This window comes from Ictidomys tridecemlineatus, chromosome 12, assembly GCF_052094955.1.
Source record: "Ictidomys tridecemlineatus isolate mIctTri1 chromosome 12, mIctTri1.hap1, whole genome shotgun sequence".
Classification (NCBI taxonomy): Eukaryota; Metazoa; Chordata; class Mammalia; order Rodentia; family Sciuridae; genus Ictidomys; species Ictidomys tridecemlineatus.
The window spans coordinates 71929041-71946706 of record NC_135488.1 but is presented as its reverse complement, the minus strand read 5'-3'; the positions used below and the strand labels follow the sequence as shown (position 1 = coordinate 71946706).

At 40.3% G+C, this 17666-nt stretch overlaps 1 protein-coding gene across 1 annotated transcript; it reads left to right on the top strand.

Annotated features, from left to right (window-relative positions):
- The first annotated feature begins 6006 nt into the window (after positions 1 to 6006).
- On the top strand, positions 6007 to 8893 carry C12H2orf74 (chromosome 12 C2orf74 homolog). The gene is made up of 2 exons (XM_040271301.2): positions 6007 to 6178; positions 8448 to 8893. Exons 1-2 carry the CDS (start codon positions 6008 to 6010, stop codon positions 8619 to 8621), a joined length of 345 nt encoding a protein of 114 aa, XP_040127235.1. The 5' UTR covers position 6007; the 3' UTR covers positions 8622 to 8893.
- The last annotated feature ends 8773 nt before the right edge of the window (positions 8894 to 17666 follow it).

Here is a 17666-nt window from a genome sequence, read left to right as displayed (position 1 = left end):
ATAAATTTAGATAATTTTAAAAGCTGACAGATACCACAAATTCAGAAAAATAACATTTTCTGAAAATGAACTGCCTGACACATTTCCATAATACTTTTTCCTGTATGTTTGTCAACATAGGCTTTAATTGCTTCTTCATATGACATTGATGGTGTACATTTATTACTGAGAGAGATTTTGTTTGACAAATGAGTACTGAATCATTCACTTACAGTTTTACATTGTCAAGTGATTAGAAGATTTTTTGCAAACCAACTGCTAAATCTATACATTTCAAACCTGTTTCTCCTCCATTGTTCAAAAGTTCCCAGCCCCAGGAGTGACAGGACATTCATATCATTATCCACCTCTGGTTCTGCACCTCTGTTTCATGACTCAGGGTGAACTGGCCCAGGAAGTGGTAGAGAGTATTCCTGGGAGCCGTTCCTATAGCAGGACAGCTGGAAATCGTTTCATTATTTATGGAGGTTACTGGAAATCACACGAATATATGTCACGAATCCCAAACTGAACATGTCCCTAATTCACTTTTCTGGATTTCAAAATTGCCAAGACCATTGTAACACCATCCAATATCAAGTGCAGAGGGGTGGAGAGAAGGTCTGGTCACACCTCAGACAGACCCCAGCTGGAGGCAGGGAGATGTTTCCATTTAAAAGAAGACTGGAAATGTAATCAGTGCACGGGAGCTGGGATTTTGAAAGCCAAAACAAGGAGAGCATCTATTTATTTATCCACAAAGAGGCAGGAACCGGGAAGACATGATTCATCAAAGTGGGTTGGGAGGATATGGAGGATAAGGGAAGAAGGAAGCTCCTTTCTCTTTGCTCCTGTGGGATCTGGCTCATCCACAGAATTTGCCTCCATCTCTCTCAGGAGTACCAGCGCCATGAGATAGGCAACTTGTCAGCCTTCTTTACCAAGCTATCCACCATACAGTAGGTCCTCAATAAATCTTTTTCAAACAAGTGCCAGGCTCTTAGGTAACAAAGATGCATAAGCCTCAAAACCTCCCCTCAAGAAACTGAGTCCAGTGGGTGCTGCAAACTGGAGAAGAAACGATTTCAACACAATGCATTAAGCATCTCCCCTCCTCTGAGGGAAGGCTTCCTGGAGAACGTTAGATGAGGTATGTGGGACAATCCCGAGTTTATGTGGGGCAGAGACACTGAGATGGGAGGACAAAGAGTGTAGAGCATGGTAAGAGGGATGATGGGAAATGAGGCCAGGGAGGAATGGCAGGTCCAGAAGGCTTACTGTTGGTTGTGGGGAGCCATTGAAGGGTTTGGGCTAAGAATAGCATTACCAGGATGGATTGGACCAAGATAACTGATGGATCAGAGGCAAGGAGACCAGTCGGACACTCTTGACATAGTGCAGGGAGAGGTAATGTCATCCTGGCTGACCTTTGGGCCACAGGTGATGGAGAAGGAAAGGAGAAGTGATTTGGGGGGAAAAAATAGCATGTCAAATCAGCAGGATTTGGTCATTAATTAGAGGGGAAAGAGATGGAGTGTGTGGTGGCTTCCAGATTTCAGGCTCAAGAGACTGAGGCAGTGATGATCCCCTCTGAGCTCAGGGCTAAGCTTCAGTTTTAGACTAGTTGTATACAATGTTTCATTTGGTATCTTTTCTCTTTCTCGCCATACCACCTACCTCCTTTAAGTTTTTATATGTTTTATTAATCCTCTATTGGGACATCTGGACAATTTTTGTAAATCCTAGCATTCCTGGAAGAAATCCCACTTGCTTGTGGTGTATAACTGCTGAATTTGGTTTGTTAATGCTTTGTTGAGAATTTTTGTATCAATATATTCACAAAGGATATTGGTCTTTAGTTTTTTTTCCTTCACTGGAATGAATTTTATTTTTTTTATGTTCTTTTTTTATTGGTTGTTCACAACATTACAAAGCTCTTGACATATCATATTTCATACATTAGATTCAAGTGGGTTATGAACTCCCAATTTTACCCCAAATGCAGATTACAGAATCACTTCGGTTACACATCCACAATTTTACATAATGCCCTATTAGTAATTATCATATTCTGCTACCTTTCCTATCCCCTACTATCCCCCCTCCCTTTCACTCACATCTTCTCTCTCTACCCCATCTACTGTAATTCATTTCTCTCCTTGTTTATTTTCCCATTCTCCTCAAAACCTCTTATATGTAATTTTGTATAGCAATGAGGGTCTCCCTTCATTTCCATGCAATTTCCCTTTTCTCTCCCTTTCCCTCCCATCTCATGTCTCTGTTTAATGTTAATCTTTTCTTCCTGCTCTTCCTTCCTGCTCTGTTCATAGTTGCTCTCATTATATCAAAGAAGACATTTGGTATTTGTTTTTTAGGGATTGGCTAGCTTCACTAAGCATAATCTGCTCTAGTGCCATCCATTTCCCTTCAAATTCCATGATTATACACCATGGAATATTACGCAGCACTAAAAATGACAAAATCATGGAATTTGCAGGTCTTTAGTTTTTGTATAGTGTCCTTGTCTAACTTTTATATCAGGGTTATGCCAGTCCTATAGATGAATTAGAAAATATTCCCTCACCAGGTGTGGTGACTCATGCTTGTAATCTGAGCAACTCAGGAGCTGAGGCAGGAGGATTGCGAGTTCAAAGCCAGCCTCAGCAGATTAATGAGGTACTTAGACTCAGCCAGACCCTGTCTCTAAATAAAATATTTAAAAGGGCTGGGATGTGGCTCAGTGGTTAAGTACCCCTGAGTTCAATTCCTGGTACCAAAAAAGAAAGAAAAGAAAAAAGTATTCCCTCTTCAATATTTGGGAAGAGTTTGAAAAAGATTAGCATTAGTTCTTTAAATGTTTGGTAGAGTTCCCAAGTGACTTTATGTCACTTAGGGAACTCTACCAAACATTTATGTCACTTATTTATGGGGAAGTTTTTGATAATTGACTCAAATATCATTATAGGTCTGTTTAGGTTTTCTATTTCTTTCTGTTTTAGTCTTGATAGGTTTTGTGTTTTTCAGAATACTTTCATTTTATTTAAGTTATTCAATATTTTAGCATATAGTGGTTGGTTCATAGTATTCTTTTATAATCCATTTACATTTCTGCTAAATCAATTATAATGTCCCACCACAAATAATATTTGTAGCAAACATCTCTGTGCCAGGAATGCTTTGTTGGAGCCTGGAGATCTGTCTCTGAGTGAGACCCCATGACCACACAGAGCTTACAGTCCAGTGCATTTAAAATGTGATTTGGAGACCAAAGTTGTATAACACTCCATTTTCCAGAATTATGTTAACCATACATATAAATTTAAGATATTGATTCCCTAAGCCACATTCAGTGAAAGCCCTTATGATTCAGTGTAACCAATCCTACGAGTTGTTTCTATTATGTATTTGTTACAGGTCTCCCATCTCCCAATGTTTCTGGTAAATCTTGGAGACAGAACCAACTTGCAGACTCAAACTCAGGCTGAGGATTGGCCTTATTTTCCTGTGTGTTGAGTTCTAATATCACATAGTAAAGGGCATGAAATGTTTTTTTTAATATAGCATATACCTTTGTAGCCACTAGTAGATCAATATAAAATGTTTCCATCTTCTCACAAACAGCCTAATACATGTTCATGACATGGGAGCAGATTTGGACTATTAACATCATTCTGGCACCATGGAGAGTAAGGAAACAGGCTCTGAATTTTTAATCTGGGTGCTTTGGCTGGAGGAGTAGTCCAAGAATTTTGCTGTAAGGAGTGGCTCTGATGTTCAGGTATTCTGCAAAATTGGCCTTGAGGGCTGGGACTGTGGCTCAGCTGTAGAGCTGCTTGCCTAGCATGCTCGGGGCCCTGGGTTCGATCCTCAGTGCCACATAAAAATAAGTGAATGAAATAAAGGTATTGGGTCCAACTACAACTAAAAAAAATAAAATAAAATATTTTTTAAAATTGGCCTTGAACCCTCCAACAAATTTGATTTGTGTTTGCACACACACACACACTCAATTTTATGGAGCATTCAAGTGCTGGTTGCTAGAGCATCCAGAGATAAAGAAGCTGCATATCATGCCCTTCTGGAAGACAGCACGTGTGACTGTAGTCCAACGACCCCCTACTGTGGTTTGAATGTGTACCCTCCAAAACTGATATTAGAAACATAATCCCAGTGCGACAGAGTTGGGAGGTGTCTGGGAGTGCCTTCCTGTGCTGTTTTAAAATGGGCCTGTGGGTCGAGTTTGCTCTTCGGCTATGTGAGCACATGACATTTCTTCCCTACAGAGGACCAGCATTCAAGTCACCATCTTGAAAGCAGAGAGATGGGGCCCTTAATTGCCGACACCTTGATCTTCAGCTTCCCAACCTCCAGAGCAGTAGGAAATACATTTCTTTTCATCATAATTACCAGAGTTGGCTTGGGAGGATCAGACAGGAGTTCAAAGCCAGACTCAGTAATTTATTGAGACCCTAAGTAAAATATACAAAAGGGATAGGGATGTGGTTGAACGTAAGGGTCCCTAGGTTCAAACCCTTGTACAAAAAAAAAAAAATTACCCAGTCTGATATTATATTAGATATTAAAATAGCTGCCCTATTCTTTTTTATCTTCCTTCTCAGAAAGTCCTCCCTCTGTCCTCTCCTTCCTTGCCATGGTGTCACTTGCTCTTACCTGAAGTTAGATCAGGGCCAGGGTTCATCTTCACTCTGATCATCTTGTTCTACTCCTGTTGCCTCAAGCCATAGCCTTCAGAGCTGCCAGTTTTCTGGTGTATCCAGGAAGTAGATCCAGAGAGATGGGATTGGAAGAAGATGGGCTATTCAGGCTGGAGAGAGCACCGTTAGAGGTAGGGTTCATTACTGATCTTGAGGATATGGAAGGGATTTGTAAGAAGGAAGTGGGCCAGTTGCTCCAGTCCGTGAACAAGCAATAAGAGCGTCAGGCTTAGGTTGGGAATGGAAAGACAGTGTTTGGAGACCAGGAAGAAAATCTTTGTCAAGACAGTGAATGCGGTCTCCATGCTGGACCTCTCAGAAGAGAACACAGACAAGCAGCACCTCGGAGGAGAGTTGAGTGGTTCGCCTGATGCCAGGCAATGGTCTCTAACTCAGTAGTTCCATGATTCTGTGATGTCACTGAAGAGAGAAGAATGGGAGCTGGGCTTGGCTCCAGCTGCTCCAGTTCCTCTCCCCTCTGGATTCAGATAATTTTTGGGGTGAGGGGAGGTGAGCTGAGTGATCAACAGGTCCCAGCTCAGTCTCCCCTCTGTCCACCTCAGCCCCCACCACATTTATGGAGAGAAACTAGCCAGTGTGAGTCACACCAACACAAGCAGAGTGTCTTTTATGAAGCTCAGCTGATCAAAAGAACAACAATGAAATCAGCCTTTTTTTTCCTTCTGTTTCTAGAAAACTTAAAGAACAAAAGAACTACATTCAAACTGAGCTGGAGAAGGCTTTGGGGAATCTATGGTTGTGAAAGTGGACATATCGGCTGGCAACCGTATTAGCTTTGAGGCCACAGCATTCACTTTCTTCATCATCCTTCTAATTTGCCTCATTTGCATCCTCCTTTTATTGGTGGTTTTTTTATATAAATGGTATAAATCCATGTTGATAAGTTGGGATCAGATTTCAAGTCACACTAGCATATGTATCTAGAAATGATATAAAACAAAATAGAAGAAGTAATGTTGCAGTTATGTATGTTTTCCATTTTAGGGTTTTAGAAATGCTAATTTCCTATTAAAGTGAAATTCCCAAGCCAGAATCAGGGTCATTTTTCCTTTTCTGAATTTTTTGCTTATTTGTTTTCAGTTTTCAAGGCAAGAGAGAAGAGACAGAAAAAATTCCTTGTACAGATGCTAACGGAGGTGAAGATTGTTCGCCTGCTAATGTGGAGGATAATACAGGAGGCCAAGAAAAGTCTGTACCTGAGGATGCGGTAGAAAGTCACTTTTGTAGATGATAATGTTGACTAGGATGCATGGATTTTTAAAACCCTGCTGGTTGATTTTTCCAGGGTCATAATGGAAATCATGGGAATGAATGAACCAGTGAGGCACGGCATTCTTGTCCAGAGACGGAATAAGGAAGCGGTGGCCACATCCTTAGAAAACAGAGAGGACACGGAGGCACAGGAGGGAGACAAAATGAAAAAGAAGCAAGTGTCTGGGAATGCTGGAGAAACTGATCAAGAGGTGATGTGCTTTTTCTACTCCTAAGGTTTAGCTTTAGTTTGAAGAGATGGAAAATTACTCAGCCAGGTATAATAACAAGGGATGACATCTCTTGTAACTTTGGTTTATACTTGGAATGAGTCTAGTGTCTAGTCATTTAAACCATTCTCCTAAACTCTCATTTCATATTAAAACCAGTTGCATATGCCAAGCCTAGAAGTGCACTCATTCTTCAATCTCACCTCCCCCACCCAGGTACTGCGGACTGAACCCACAGGTGCTTTACCACTGAGCTACATCTCTAGCTGTTTTTATTTTATTTTGAGACAGGGTCTTGCTAAGTTGCCTAGGCTGATCTTGTGCTTGCAATCCTCCTGCCTCAGTCTCCTGAGTACCTGGGATTATAATAAGCATGGGGCACTGTGCCCAGCTCATTCTTCATTCTTACATTTGTGTTTTTGTTCATAATTCCCTTTCATTTTCTTTTATTTTTAGGCTCCTAGAATTTTATAGCTATAAGAAATCTTGTAGGTCATCTAGGGATCCAAGGTTCTTGTGTTACAAATGAAAACATGAGACAAAGGGCAACCCCCATTGGGTCCTCTCTCACCCTGCAGGAGTTCTGTCTCTTTTCTTCTCACTTGACTAAATCCTACTCTTTTACACTCAAAAAAAAAAAAAAAAAAAAAAAAAGCAAAACAAAAACCCCACCACCACACAACAAAAATAAACAAATTATTCACTTCCCCACTGTGGCCAAACCCAGGACCAGCTCCTGTGGCCCTGCTCTAATTCTGAGCTCTACCCGAGCAGCACAGAGATTGCCAGACCTTTGGTAAGCTCATATTCAGGACCCCAAATGACAATAGGCACATGCCTTCCTATCACATGACTGTGGCTCCTGGGTGTTTTATAGAGAGAGTAATATATGTTATCAAATAATTTTGTGTCAATGTAGATTTTTACAACCACAGAAATATAAAAATGTGATCATGATGGATTATTGTTGCTTTCTTTTTATTAATCAATTTATTTATTTATTCTAATTAGTTGTGTACGACAGCAGAATGCATTTTGATTCATTGTACACAATTGCAGCACAACTTTTTATTTCTCTGGTTGTACACAATACAGTGTCACACATGTACCTAGGGTAATGATGCCCATCTTATTCCACCATCTTTTTTTAAATAATTTTTTAAATATTTATCTTGTAGCTATAGTTGGACACAATATCTTTATTTTATTTATCTATTTGGTATGTGGTGCTGAGGATTGAACCCAGGGTCCCGCACATGCGAGGCCGAGCACTCTACGGCTGAGCCACAATCCCAGCCTCCATCGTTTTTTTTTTTAATACCTTGATCTTATTTATTTATTTATTGTGTGGTGCTGAGGATCGAATCCAGGGCCTCGCCTGTGCTAGGCAAGCACTCTACCGCTGAGCCACAACCCCAGCCCCCATCTTTTTTTTAATATTTATTTTTTAGTTGTAGTTGGACACAGTTCCTTTATTTTATTTATTTATTTATTTGATATGTGGTGCTGAAGATTGAACCCAGGGTCCCCCATGTGCCAGGTGAGCACTCTACAGCTGAGCCACAACCCCAGCCCCTTATTCCACCATCTTTCCTGCCCTCATTCCCCTCCCCTTTGCCCAAAGTTCCTCCATTTTTTCCATGTCCCCCCATTATGGATCAGCATCCACTTATACACATTCAATCAACAAATATATGAAAAAATGTTCAACATCTCTAGTAATTAGAGAAATGCAAATCAAAACTACTCTAAGATTTCATCTCATGCCAGTCAGAATGTCAGTTATCAAGAATACAGACAACAATGAGTGTTGGCGAGGATGTGGGGGAAAAGGTACACTCATACATTGCTGGTGGGACTGTAAATTGCTGTAACCAATCTGGAAAGCAGTGTGGAGATTCTTAAGAAAACTTGGAATGGAACCACCATTTGACCCTCTCCTCAGTCTATACCCAAAGGACTTTAAAACAGCATACTACAGTGATGCAGCCACATCAATGTTTATAGCAGTTCAATTCACAATAGCTAAACTGTGGAAACAATCTAGATGCCCTTCAGTAGATTAATGGATAAATAAACTGTGATATATATACACAATGGAATATTATTCAGTATTGTTGCTTTCTTACATCATTTAGAAATACCTTTTCTGTGTCTCATTCACAATGTACACAGAACCTATATTTTTAAAAGCAGGACTTGTCATGTTCATAAATTGATCACTTATACTACTTGTGCCATTTCTCTGTAGGGTGAAAAGTTGAAGATAACACACCTACCTCTCAATAGAGTTTCTTCAGATGTTGAAAACTCAAAAAGACCTTTAAAAGGAGTGACATTTTCTAGGGAAGTAATTGTCGTGGATCTTGGTAATGAATACTCTGCACCTCGAAGTTACACTCGAGAACATAAAGAGAGAAAATGAAGCTCAAAAAAAAAGCTGAGAATGAAAAAAATATAATCTTTGACTAACATTGAAATGACTGAGTGTACCAAGTCATGTTGAAACAACAAAATAATGGGAATTAAGCAAATACAGATATTATTTTACCTTTGTGTAGAAAGAAGTGTGAGCCACATACAGAATTCTGTAAGTAAAATCCTTAGGCTTGAATATAATTTTCCAAAGACTCAACTCTGAGTTCAATAAACAAATTGTATTAAGCATTCTTAAAACTGTGCCTACTCAAACACTGTCCTAACATGTGAATAAAGTTTTTTATGTTTGTGCAGATGTCTGTTAGGTAAATCATATTCAAGGAGCACTTTTTTTTTTCTACCAGGATTAAACCCAGAGGTGTTTAAGCTCTGAACCACATCCCTGCCCTTTTTAATTTTTTTATATTGAGACAGGGTCTTGCTAAGTTGCTTAGGGCCTTGCTAAGTTGCTGAGGCTGGTGTTGAACTTGCTGTCCTCCTGCCTCAATGCCTGAGCCGCTGGTATTACAGGTGTTTGCCACCACACTGGGCTGATGGAACACTTTTAAGGAAGTACCTGTTCTAGTATTCCTGTGATCACAGGTATTCGTGATCAAGTAATATTGCAGATGTTGTTATGGAAGCTTCCAAAAATGAGGGTAGGTGCTCTTTTTAAATATTTATTTCTTAGTTGTACACAATACCTTTATTTTGTTTATTTATTTTTATGTGGTGCTGGGGATCGAACCCAGGGCCTCGCATGTGCTAGGAGAGCACTCTACCACTGAGCCACAACCCCAGCCCCAAGGGTAGGTTCTTTTAGTGTATAATACCTGTTGAATTAATTCCTGAAACCTTTTTGGTATTAACAGCTGCTTCTTAAGATTGGTCCAGGGCTGGGGATGTGGCTCAAGCGGTAGCGCGCTCGCCTAGCATGCGCGCGGCCCGGGTTCGATCCTCAGCACCACATACCAACAAAGATGTTGTGTCCGCCGAGAACTAAAAAATAATAAATATTAAAAAATTCTCTCTCTCTCTCTCCTCTTTCACTCTCTCTTTAAAAAAAAAAATTGTTAAAAAAAAAAAAAGATTGGTCCAAAAAACAAATTACTACCAACAACAAAACATCCTATTATTTCAAAGAAGTCCTAAGATGACACTATTCTTGATTTCAATAGTTTAAAATGTATTGTCCATATGTGGAATATGATAGTTCAGACCCGTATGACATCATTCAATCCACTGCATAAACATTTGTGTTTGTGAGATATATAAGTGGCTATGAGAGAAATAAAAAGCAGAAAAGTTAGCCCTTCATTCAGGGCATAGCATATTGTCATATATATGGCATATGATCAATAAATATTTGTTGAATGATTGGGAGCATATGTGATAAAATAATTTAGAATGTGTGACTAATGCCAGATTGGTCTTAATGATACCCTTAAATGGGAAGAAGTCCCTGTGGGAGGAGGAGGAAGAGTGACCTAATGGGGTGGAAGGATTAGCTAATCAAAGCAAATGTAAATCAAGGCAGAGAAATGAGGGTGTATGTTGAGTTTGGTGGTGGATACCAATAGCCAGAGCAGAAGGTTCGTGTCAAGAAGTTGAGAGTAATAGTGAGGACTGGTGAAAAGTAGGAAGGTTCCTGTTAGGATTCCAGGGTTGGTTCAGGTATGGGGGAGAATGGATTAAAGCAACCTGGATTGTGGGTGAGGAAGGTCTCCAGAAATATTCTGAGTTGCTGAGTCCTCGGCAAGGATTTAAAAATTTTTTCACCTGATGATAATAAAATTATTATTATGGTTAAATGCACATATAATTTGCCATCTTAAGCATTTTAAGTGTACAGTTCAGTAGCAATAGATATATTCACATTGTGCAACCATCATTATCATCCATCCACAGATCTCTTTTCGTCTTGCAGAAGTGGAACTCTGAGCCCTGACACTAACCCCCTGGCAGCCAGGATGCTGCTTTGTCTCTCAGAATTTGACTACTTTAGGTGCCTCATATAAGTAAAGTCAGACATGTGTGTCCTTTTGGTTCTGGCTTATTTCACTCATCACAATGTCATCAAGGTTCATTCATGTTGTCAGAATTTTCTTCCCTTTTAAGCCTGAATAATATTCCATTTGTACATCTTTCATATCTTATTTATCCCTTCACAAATGAATATTTGCAATTTTAATCTAAGAAAGTTCAGACTTATCCAGGTAACTATTTTAAGCTGTGTGTTTCATGGTTTCATTGCCCATATGTGCCTCTGTATTTAGGGAACCAAGTTGCTTTGTCCTAAGATGATAATAGAGGAAGAATTAATACCCAAATGGTGTGCCTATGTGAAGGGATAGCCAATTCCCTGGTGACTGACTGTACTAACCAAGGTATCATGAAAGTTCCAGTTGAGGCAAATGGTGAGAAAAGTGGCCATCAGTTCCTGTAGTAGCATAGGCACACAGAAGTCCAGAAAACCACTGAGATTGTAGTGTGGTCCACAGAACAGCATCTGACATTAAATGTTCATTGAATTTTATTGGTTTTGAACTGTTGTTTTCATTTGATTTGTAAACTTGTTTTGCATCAAATGAAAGCTTCAAGAGCCAATGGCTAGTTTTGTGTTTCTACATGGTCTTAAGTAACACAGTGATAAATAGTTGAAGGCAATAATGGTTGATAGGGGTGTTGCTCGAGGACTTTCCTGTAGAATTAGGTTACTGAAGAGGAGCATGTAGGAGGTAAGTGGAGATGACTAAATGACAATGCAAATCTGAAGGACCTGGGTCTGGAATCTAGTGGACAGAATGCAATGAGAATATAAAGAATTCTTGGTTTGATGTGGAAAGAACGAGAGGAGGACACAAAGGCTCCTGAGCTTGGACACTTCTCAGAGATGGGAAAGTCCAGAGAAGTGACTAATAAGGTATCAAAATTAGGCAGGTTTTAGCTCTGTTGAAGTGTTGGCCAGAGGTTCAGGTGAAGATGCCCAGTAAGAGCCAAAGAACACGGTGAATGCTATTTCCTTTTAGCACTCAGCCTTGGAGGACTCCTTGCATAATTTCCTCACATTCTGTTGATTAGAAGCAAACCATCAGGTCTAGTCTGCATTCAAGGGCAAGAAATTTTCTTTTCTATAGCTGTCCTTGTAAAAGACCATGAGCTCACATCAACACATCCAATTTCAGTCCAGTAGGGTTCATTGTAGCTTCACCTCTTTTGTTTCTGTAACTGCCTTCCTCAGCATTGAGAAATCTGGCTTCTGTTATGTTCTACTTATTTGCTTATTTAGTTGCCTGAATGTTAAGAAAGGCTTAAAAAAAGCCTTTTTTTATTTTCTTATTTTATGAAGAAATGATTCAAAACATTCAGATGCATAAGGAATTTTTTTCCTTCAAGTATTAAGTATGAATTACCTACTTTTATCTGCAATCTGCATTTGGGGTAAAATTGGGAGTTCATAACCCACTTCAATCTAATGTATGAAATATGATATGTCAAGAGCTTTCTAATGTTGTGAACAACCAATAAAAAAATTAAAAATTAAAAAAAAATTACCTACTTTTAAAATGGGCAAAGTGAAAAATTGTGCTCTATATGTGTAATAAGAATTGTAATGCATTCCACTGTCATGCATAAATTTAAAAAAATAATAAAAATAAAATGGGCAAAGGTATAGGGAGAAAAACAAATGGCCAAAACACCTGGAGCTGGGCCTGCAACTCCAAGGTAGAGTTACATTTGGCTAGCAGGTGCAAGGCCCTGGTTTCAATACCCAGCACTGAAAAAAGAAAAAAAAAAAAAAGAGAAAACTTTAAATGCTCATTCTGTTTTATTAATTAAAGCTAAATTAAAACATTATTTCATCTATCAAACTATCAAATATCAGAAAGATGGATGATACTGGTAAAAGAAGAAAAGTGGGGAAAGGCATTCTTATGAGATACATCTCAGTATAATTCAGTAAAGGATAATTGGGACATTTGTCAAAATTAAAAGTGAATGCAGGGGCTAGGGTTGTGGCTCAGTGGCAGAGTGCTTGCATAGCCCATGTGAAGCACTGGGTTCGATCCTCAGCACCACATAAACATGACAAAGATATTGTGTCCATGCATAACTAAAAAATATTTTTTAAAAAAGCCTATGCACCTTTGGACCCAGAGTCCCTCTGCCTGGAATGACCCTATGGTATACTTGCAAACCTATACTGACGTCTAAACCTGCTTACTTCCACCAGAGCAAGGCTCAGGGAAAAAGAGAGGGAGCATGCAAGCATGAGTATGTTTAGTGCTAGCAAGAAGACAGCCGTCACTGGGTGTGGTGGCACATGCCTATAATCGGGAGACCGGGGCAGGAGGATTTCGAGTTCAAAGCCAGCCTCAGCAATTTATTGAGGTCCTAAGCAATTTAGGGAGACCCTGTTTCAAAATAAAAAGGGCTAGGGATGTGGCTCAATGGTTGAGTATTCCTGGGTTCAATCCCCAGTATCAAAAAAAAAAAAAAAAGACAACAATCTTTTGGTAACTTTGGTAACTAAACATTCCATCGCTGTTGCTTTATTCTATTCATTGGAAGCAAGTTGAGAGGTCCAGCCCACACTCAAGGGGAGGGGATTACGCAGGCTGTTGCTTTATTCTATTCATTGGAAGCAAGTTAAGAGGTCCAGCCCACACTCAAGGGGAGTGGATTACGCAGGGACATGAATGCTAGGAGACAGGGAAAAGTGTCATCTAGGAGGCTGCCTTCCACACAGACTCGGGAAGGTGCTGCCCCATGTAACTGAGGAAAGCAAACATAAATCCTCTCTGGGTATACTTCAGCAAAAATTAAGAACCATCATCAGGTACTGCCTGTTGAAGACACCCTCTGATTTCAGAGCTATTAAAGTGTATGTGCTATTAAAAAGGAACTTAATAAGCTTTAATTTTAACTTTATACCCTTTCCATCATATGTTAGACAAACAAAATAAAGAATCTGTGCCACATGGGCCTGACAGAGGGAAGAGTGACTCTCTGAGATATCAGCAAGGTTTTGCAGAAGAAAATTTTGAACAAAGCCTGGCTGACAGAGGCAAGGGTAAACAGGACGCACCAGGCAGAGGGTCCTGGATGTGGGAGGGCACAGGTGCACTGGAGAGCTCCAGAGCTGTCTTCTCAGCATGGTGCCAGCAATGGAACAACTCTAGATGTGGGGCTGGGAAGGCAGGCTGGGCCAGACCTGGAGTGAGCCTTGCTAAGGGGTGGATGGGACATGTCATTGAAGAATGTAAACGCATAGCAACTCTATTAGGAAGAACTGTAGGGAAACGAGACTAACAGGGACAGAGGACCATTAGGAAGACCTTACAAAGATACAAGCAACAAAAGATGATAACCAGAAGCAAAATAAGTTGGGGTGAGACAAAGAAGAATGACTTGAGGAATACGTACGTAGGAGACTAAACAGGAGATCCAGTCAGCTGGGAGGGATGAGCAAGTGGGCTCAGAGCCCAGCTGGGTGTGAGCCCAGCCTGCTGCATGGATGGTGCTGCCTCTAGTTGTGCAGGAGCTCTGGGGAGGAGGGAAGGCAGAGTCACTGCACATCCCCGTCTCGGGTGTCTCTGGATGGTGACAGCCTACATGAGGTCTACTGAGGGAACACGGGACACAACCAGGAAGAGGAGCAGGTTTAGGAAAGTGGCCCTGAGCAGAAATTGCAAGTTGTTCTCCAAATATCCACTTGACCTTTATTCTTGTGGGCAACTGCTCCCCTCACATTGGGAGTTAGCCACCTGTGACTAAGTCCTGACCAATGAGGAGAGTGTAGAAGTGATGTTTGCAAGGTCTGAGTCAGGCTCTTAAAAGGAATGAAGTGTGCTTGCCTTTTATCCATCCCTCTTCCTGTAGGGCAGAATATAGAAGTAGTTTTGAGCCGTCTTTGATAAGGCAGATGAGCATAGTATCTCAGAAATGGAGAAGCAACAAGGTGCAGTCTGGGAGCCAAACACACTGGTTCTGAGCCCCACTATCCTAGACTATCATGTGAGGGAGAAATAAACTTGTCACTTGTTTAAGTCACTTTGGGGGGACTGAGGTCGGGGTGACAGAGAATCTCTTGTTATAGAAGCCTAGTCTGTATTCTTTTAGAAGATGCTATATAAGAAGTGGATAATTGGGGTGGGAAGTGATAGAAGATAATGTGCCTGTCATATCTCCTGGCAGGATGCACAACTGAGGGCGGATCTCAGTTGTTGTACTCTGAGTTCATTCCCGGGGTGCTCTTAACCAGTGAGAGGGAGCCTGGTGCTAAAGTGGACCCATTCCTGCAAAATTCCTGCCCTTCGGTAGGCAACATTGGCTCTAGGAATCACCTTTGCCTTGACCAGGAAGTCTCAGCTGAAAGTGTCAAGTTAGGAGTTTGGAGTTTGGAGATGGTTGGTGAATTAAAATAAAAGTGATCATCCTGGGAGAGTGAGGATAAAAGGACGTTTATTGTTATGTGCTTCCTACAAGCCAGGAGAAGTCCTAAGAGCTTTAGTCATAGGAAATAGTCATAGTCATAGGAAAAGGTAATATGATTCCTTTAATAATATAATAATAAAATAATATATTTTATAATATAATATAATATAATATATTAAATATATTAAATATAATATATTTAATAATATAATAATAAAAGGTAATATGATTCCTTTAATAATAATATGATATTACCTATGTGGTTGGGTGTCAGACACAGTTGTCCCCAATTTGCTTGCTTCTTTTCTCTCTTCCTTCTTTCCTTTCCTTTTCCTCCCTCCCTCCCTCCCTCTCTCAATACCTCCCTTCCTTCTTTCCTTCCTTTTTTTTTTTAATCTTCTTCCCGGCTTTTTTTTTTCTGGTTTTCTTTTTTTGCAGTATTGGGGATTGAGCCCAGGGGTTCTCACCACTGAATTATATCCCCAACCCTTTTTATTGTAAGACAGGGCGTCCTCAAACCTCTGAGTCTCCTGCCTCAGTCTCCCAAGTAGCTACGATTATAGGTGTGTACCACCACATCTGGCAAGAACACTTAATTTTTAGAGAAACGACAAAACAAGGAAAAATAACTTTCAGTTATTTTCTGGTGGTAAAGCTTGTTAACATAAGGTCATCTGGTGCCATCTCTAGGTTAGTAAGTGTCCAAAGTTGTCTTGAGTGGTTAGCTGTTCTCCCAGGTAGAAGGGGCACAGAATTTCTTTTGTCTTTGTCAATCCTGCTTTTAGAACAATAGAGGAAGGGCAGAGAACTTTCTGCATGTCAGTTTCTTCTGTCTTTTGCTCAACAATCCTTCATATTTTGGGGAGGTAGGTCTGGTCTCCCACAGTTAACTAGCAGCAGAATCTAATCCTCATACAGATAGTTAACACTATTCGCATTTTACATATGATGAAGTACAAAGGTGAAGGGGTTTACTTAAACTTGCTCAGTAAGTGGTAGAGCCAAGATTAGGACCCAAGCATTGGGATTGGTCGCTGCCAATGTGCTCCACCAGTGTCACAGGAAACTTCACCATGTTTACTGCATGGATGGTACAGAAAGCCTTCACACTGGCTTTCTACAATTCCTACGCTATTCACATTCCATCTTCAAAATGTCCTCATTAGTGTCTCCTTGCCAGTTCTGCTTTGTGAACATCTTACTTTCCACTTGGTTCCTTTTGTAACTTGTACATCTTTGCTGATGCTTCTCTTGGGTCTAGAATGATCTCTCACAGCTTTGTCTACTGAAATTCTATCCATTCATCAAGGCCTAGTTCTTCTTTCATATCCCTTCAACGAATATCATCTATGCTTATGAACTGATGTATTTATTCCACCAATATTTATTGAAATCTGCTCTGTGTTAGGTACGGGGGATTCTAGCATGTGCAAAACAGATGAACTGTTGCAAACTACTGTACTTCTCTTTGTGTTTGCTAACAGGAGTAACTTTCGAACTTTAAGGGTTTTTTTGTTTGTTTTTGTTTTTGTTTGGGGTATTGGGGATTGAACTCTGGAGCACTCAACCACTGATCTACATCCCCAGCCCTTTTCTGTCTTTCATTAAAGACAGGGTCTCACTGAGTTGCTTAGTACCTTGCTTTTGCTGAGGCTAGCTTTGAACTCGCAATCATCCTGCCTCAGCCTCCCAAGCCACTGGGATTACAGGTATGTGTCACCGCGCCTGGCTTGCTTTTAAAGTTAAAAAAAAAAAAAATCTTCCCACAAGACATCACACTAAACACACCCATACACAACAATTTAAAGAAACAATATTGACCTTAACCATATGAAATCACTCTGATAAATTCTGTGTCATTGGGGCTGGGGTTGTGGCTCAGTGGTAGGGTGCTTGCCTAGCATGTGTGAGGCATTGGGTTTGATTCTCAGCACCAAATATAAATAAATTAAGGTCAATCAACAACTAATAAAGTATTTTTTAAAAATTCTATGTCATTAAGATAAAAATGATGGTTGATACCTCCTAGAAGATTTTACAGCCTATAAATAGGTTCAAACACCTAAGTTTAAGAAATGTTCATTCCTTTATTCATCTAGTCATCCAAACAGATTTCCTCTGAGTTGGACACAGCTCTGGCACAGGGATATAGAGGAGTGCCTTCTCTGAAGGTCACCAGGCCAATGCAGATAGCAGGCTGAGAGCAAAGACTACATAGAATGCTGTGTGCTACAGTGGCAATGTGCTGGGGTAGATGTGCTTACTGGTAGCTCAATAAGTATGAATGGAATTAAACTGAGGCAAAGGCATAAGAGTTATAAAAAGAGACAAGAATAGTGACTTTCTCAAAGGCAGAACCTTAGCAGCTCATAGGTCTATTGTGACTTGGAAACTGCTCCAAGTCCTGATTTTCTAGTGAAGCGCAATGCTAGAGTCAATGCTCTCAGCTGCCTTCCCTAAAGGTGAAAATGGTTTGGGTTTACCCAGCACTGATTGATTATGGGAAAAAAGAGATACCTTGAACATTTTGCATTTTTTCTTCTCAAGCCTGTCAGGGTTATCACCTTGGCTTGGCTACAGGCAGGATGCCAACTCACTCATCTCCTGGTCACCT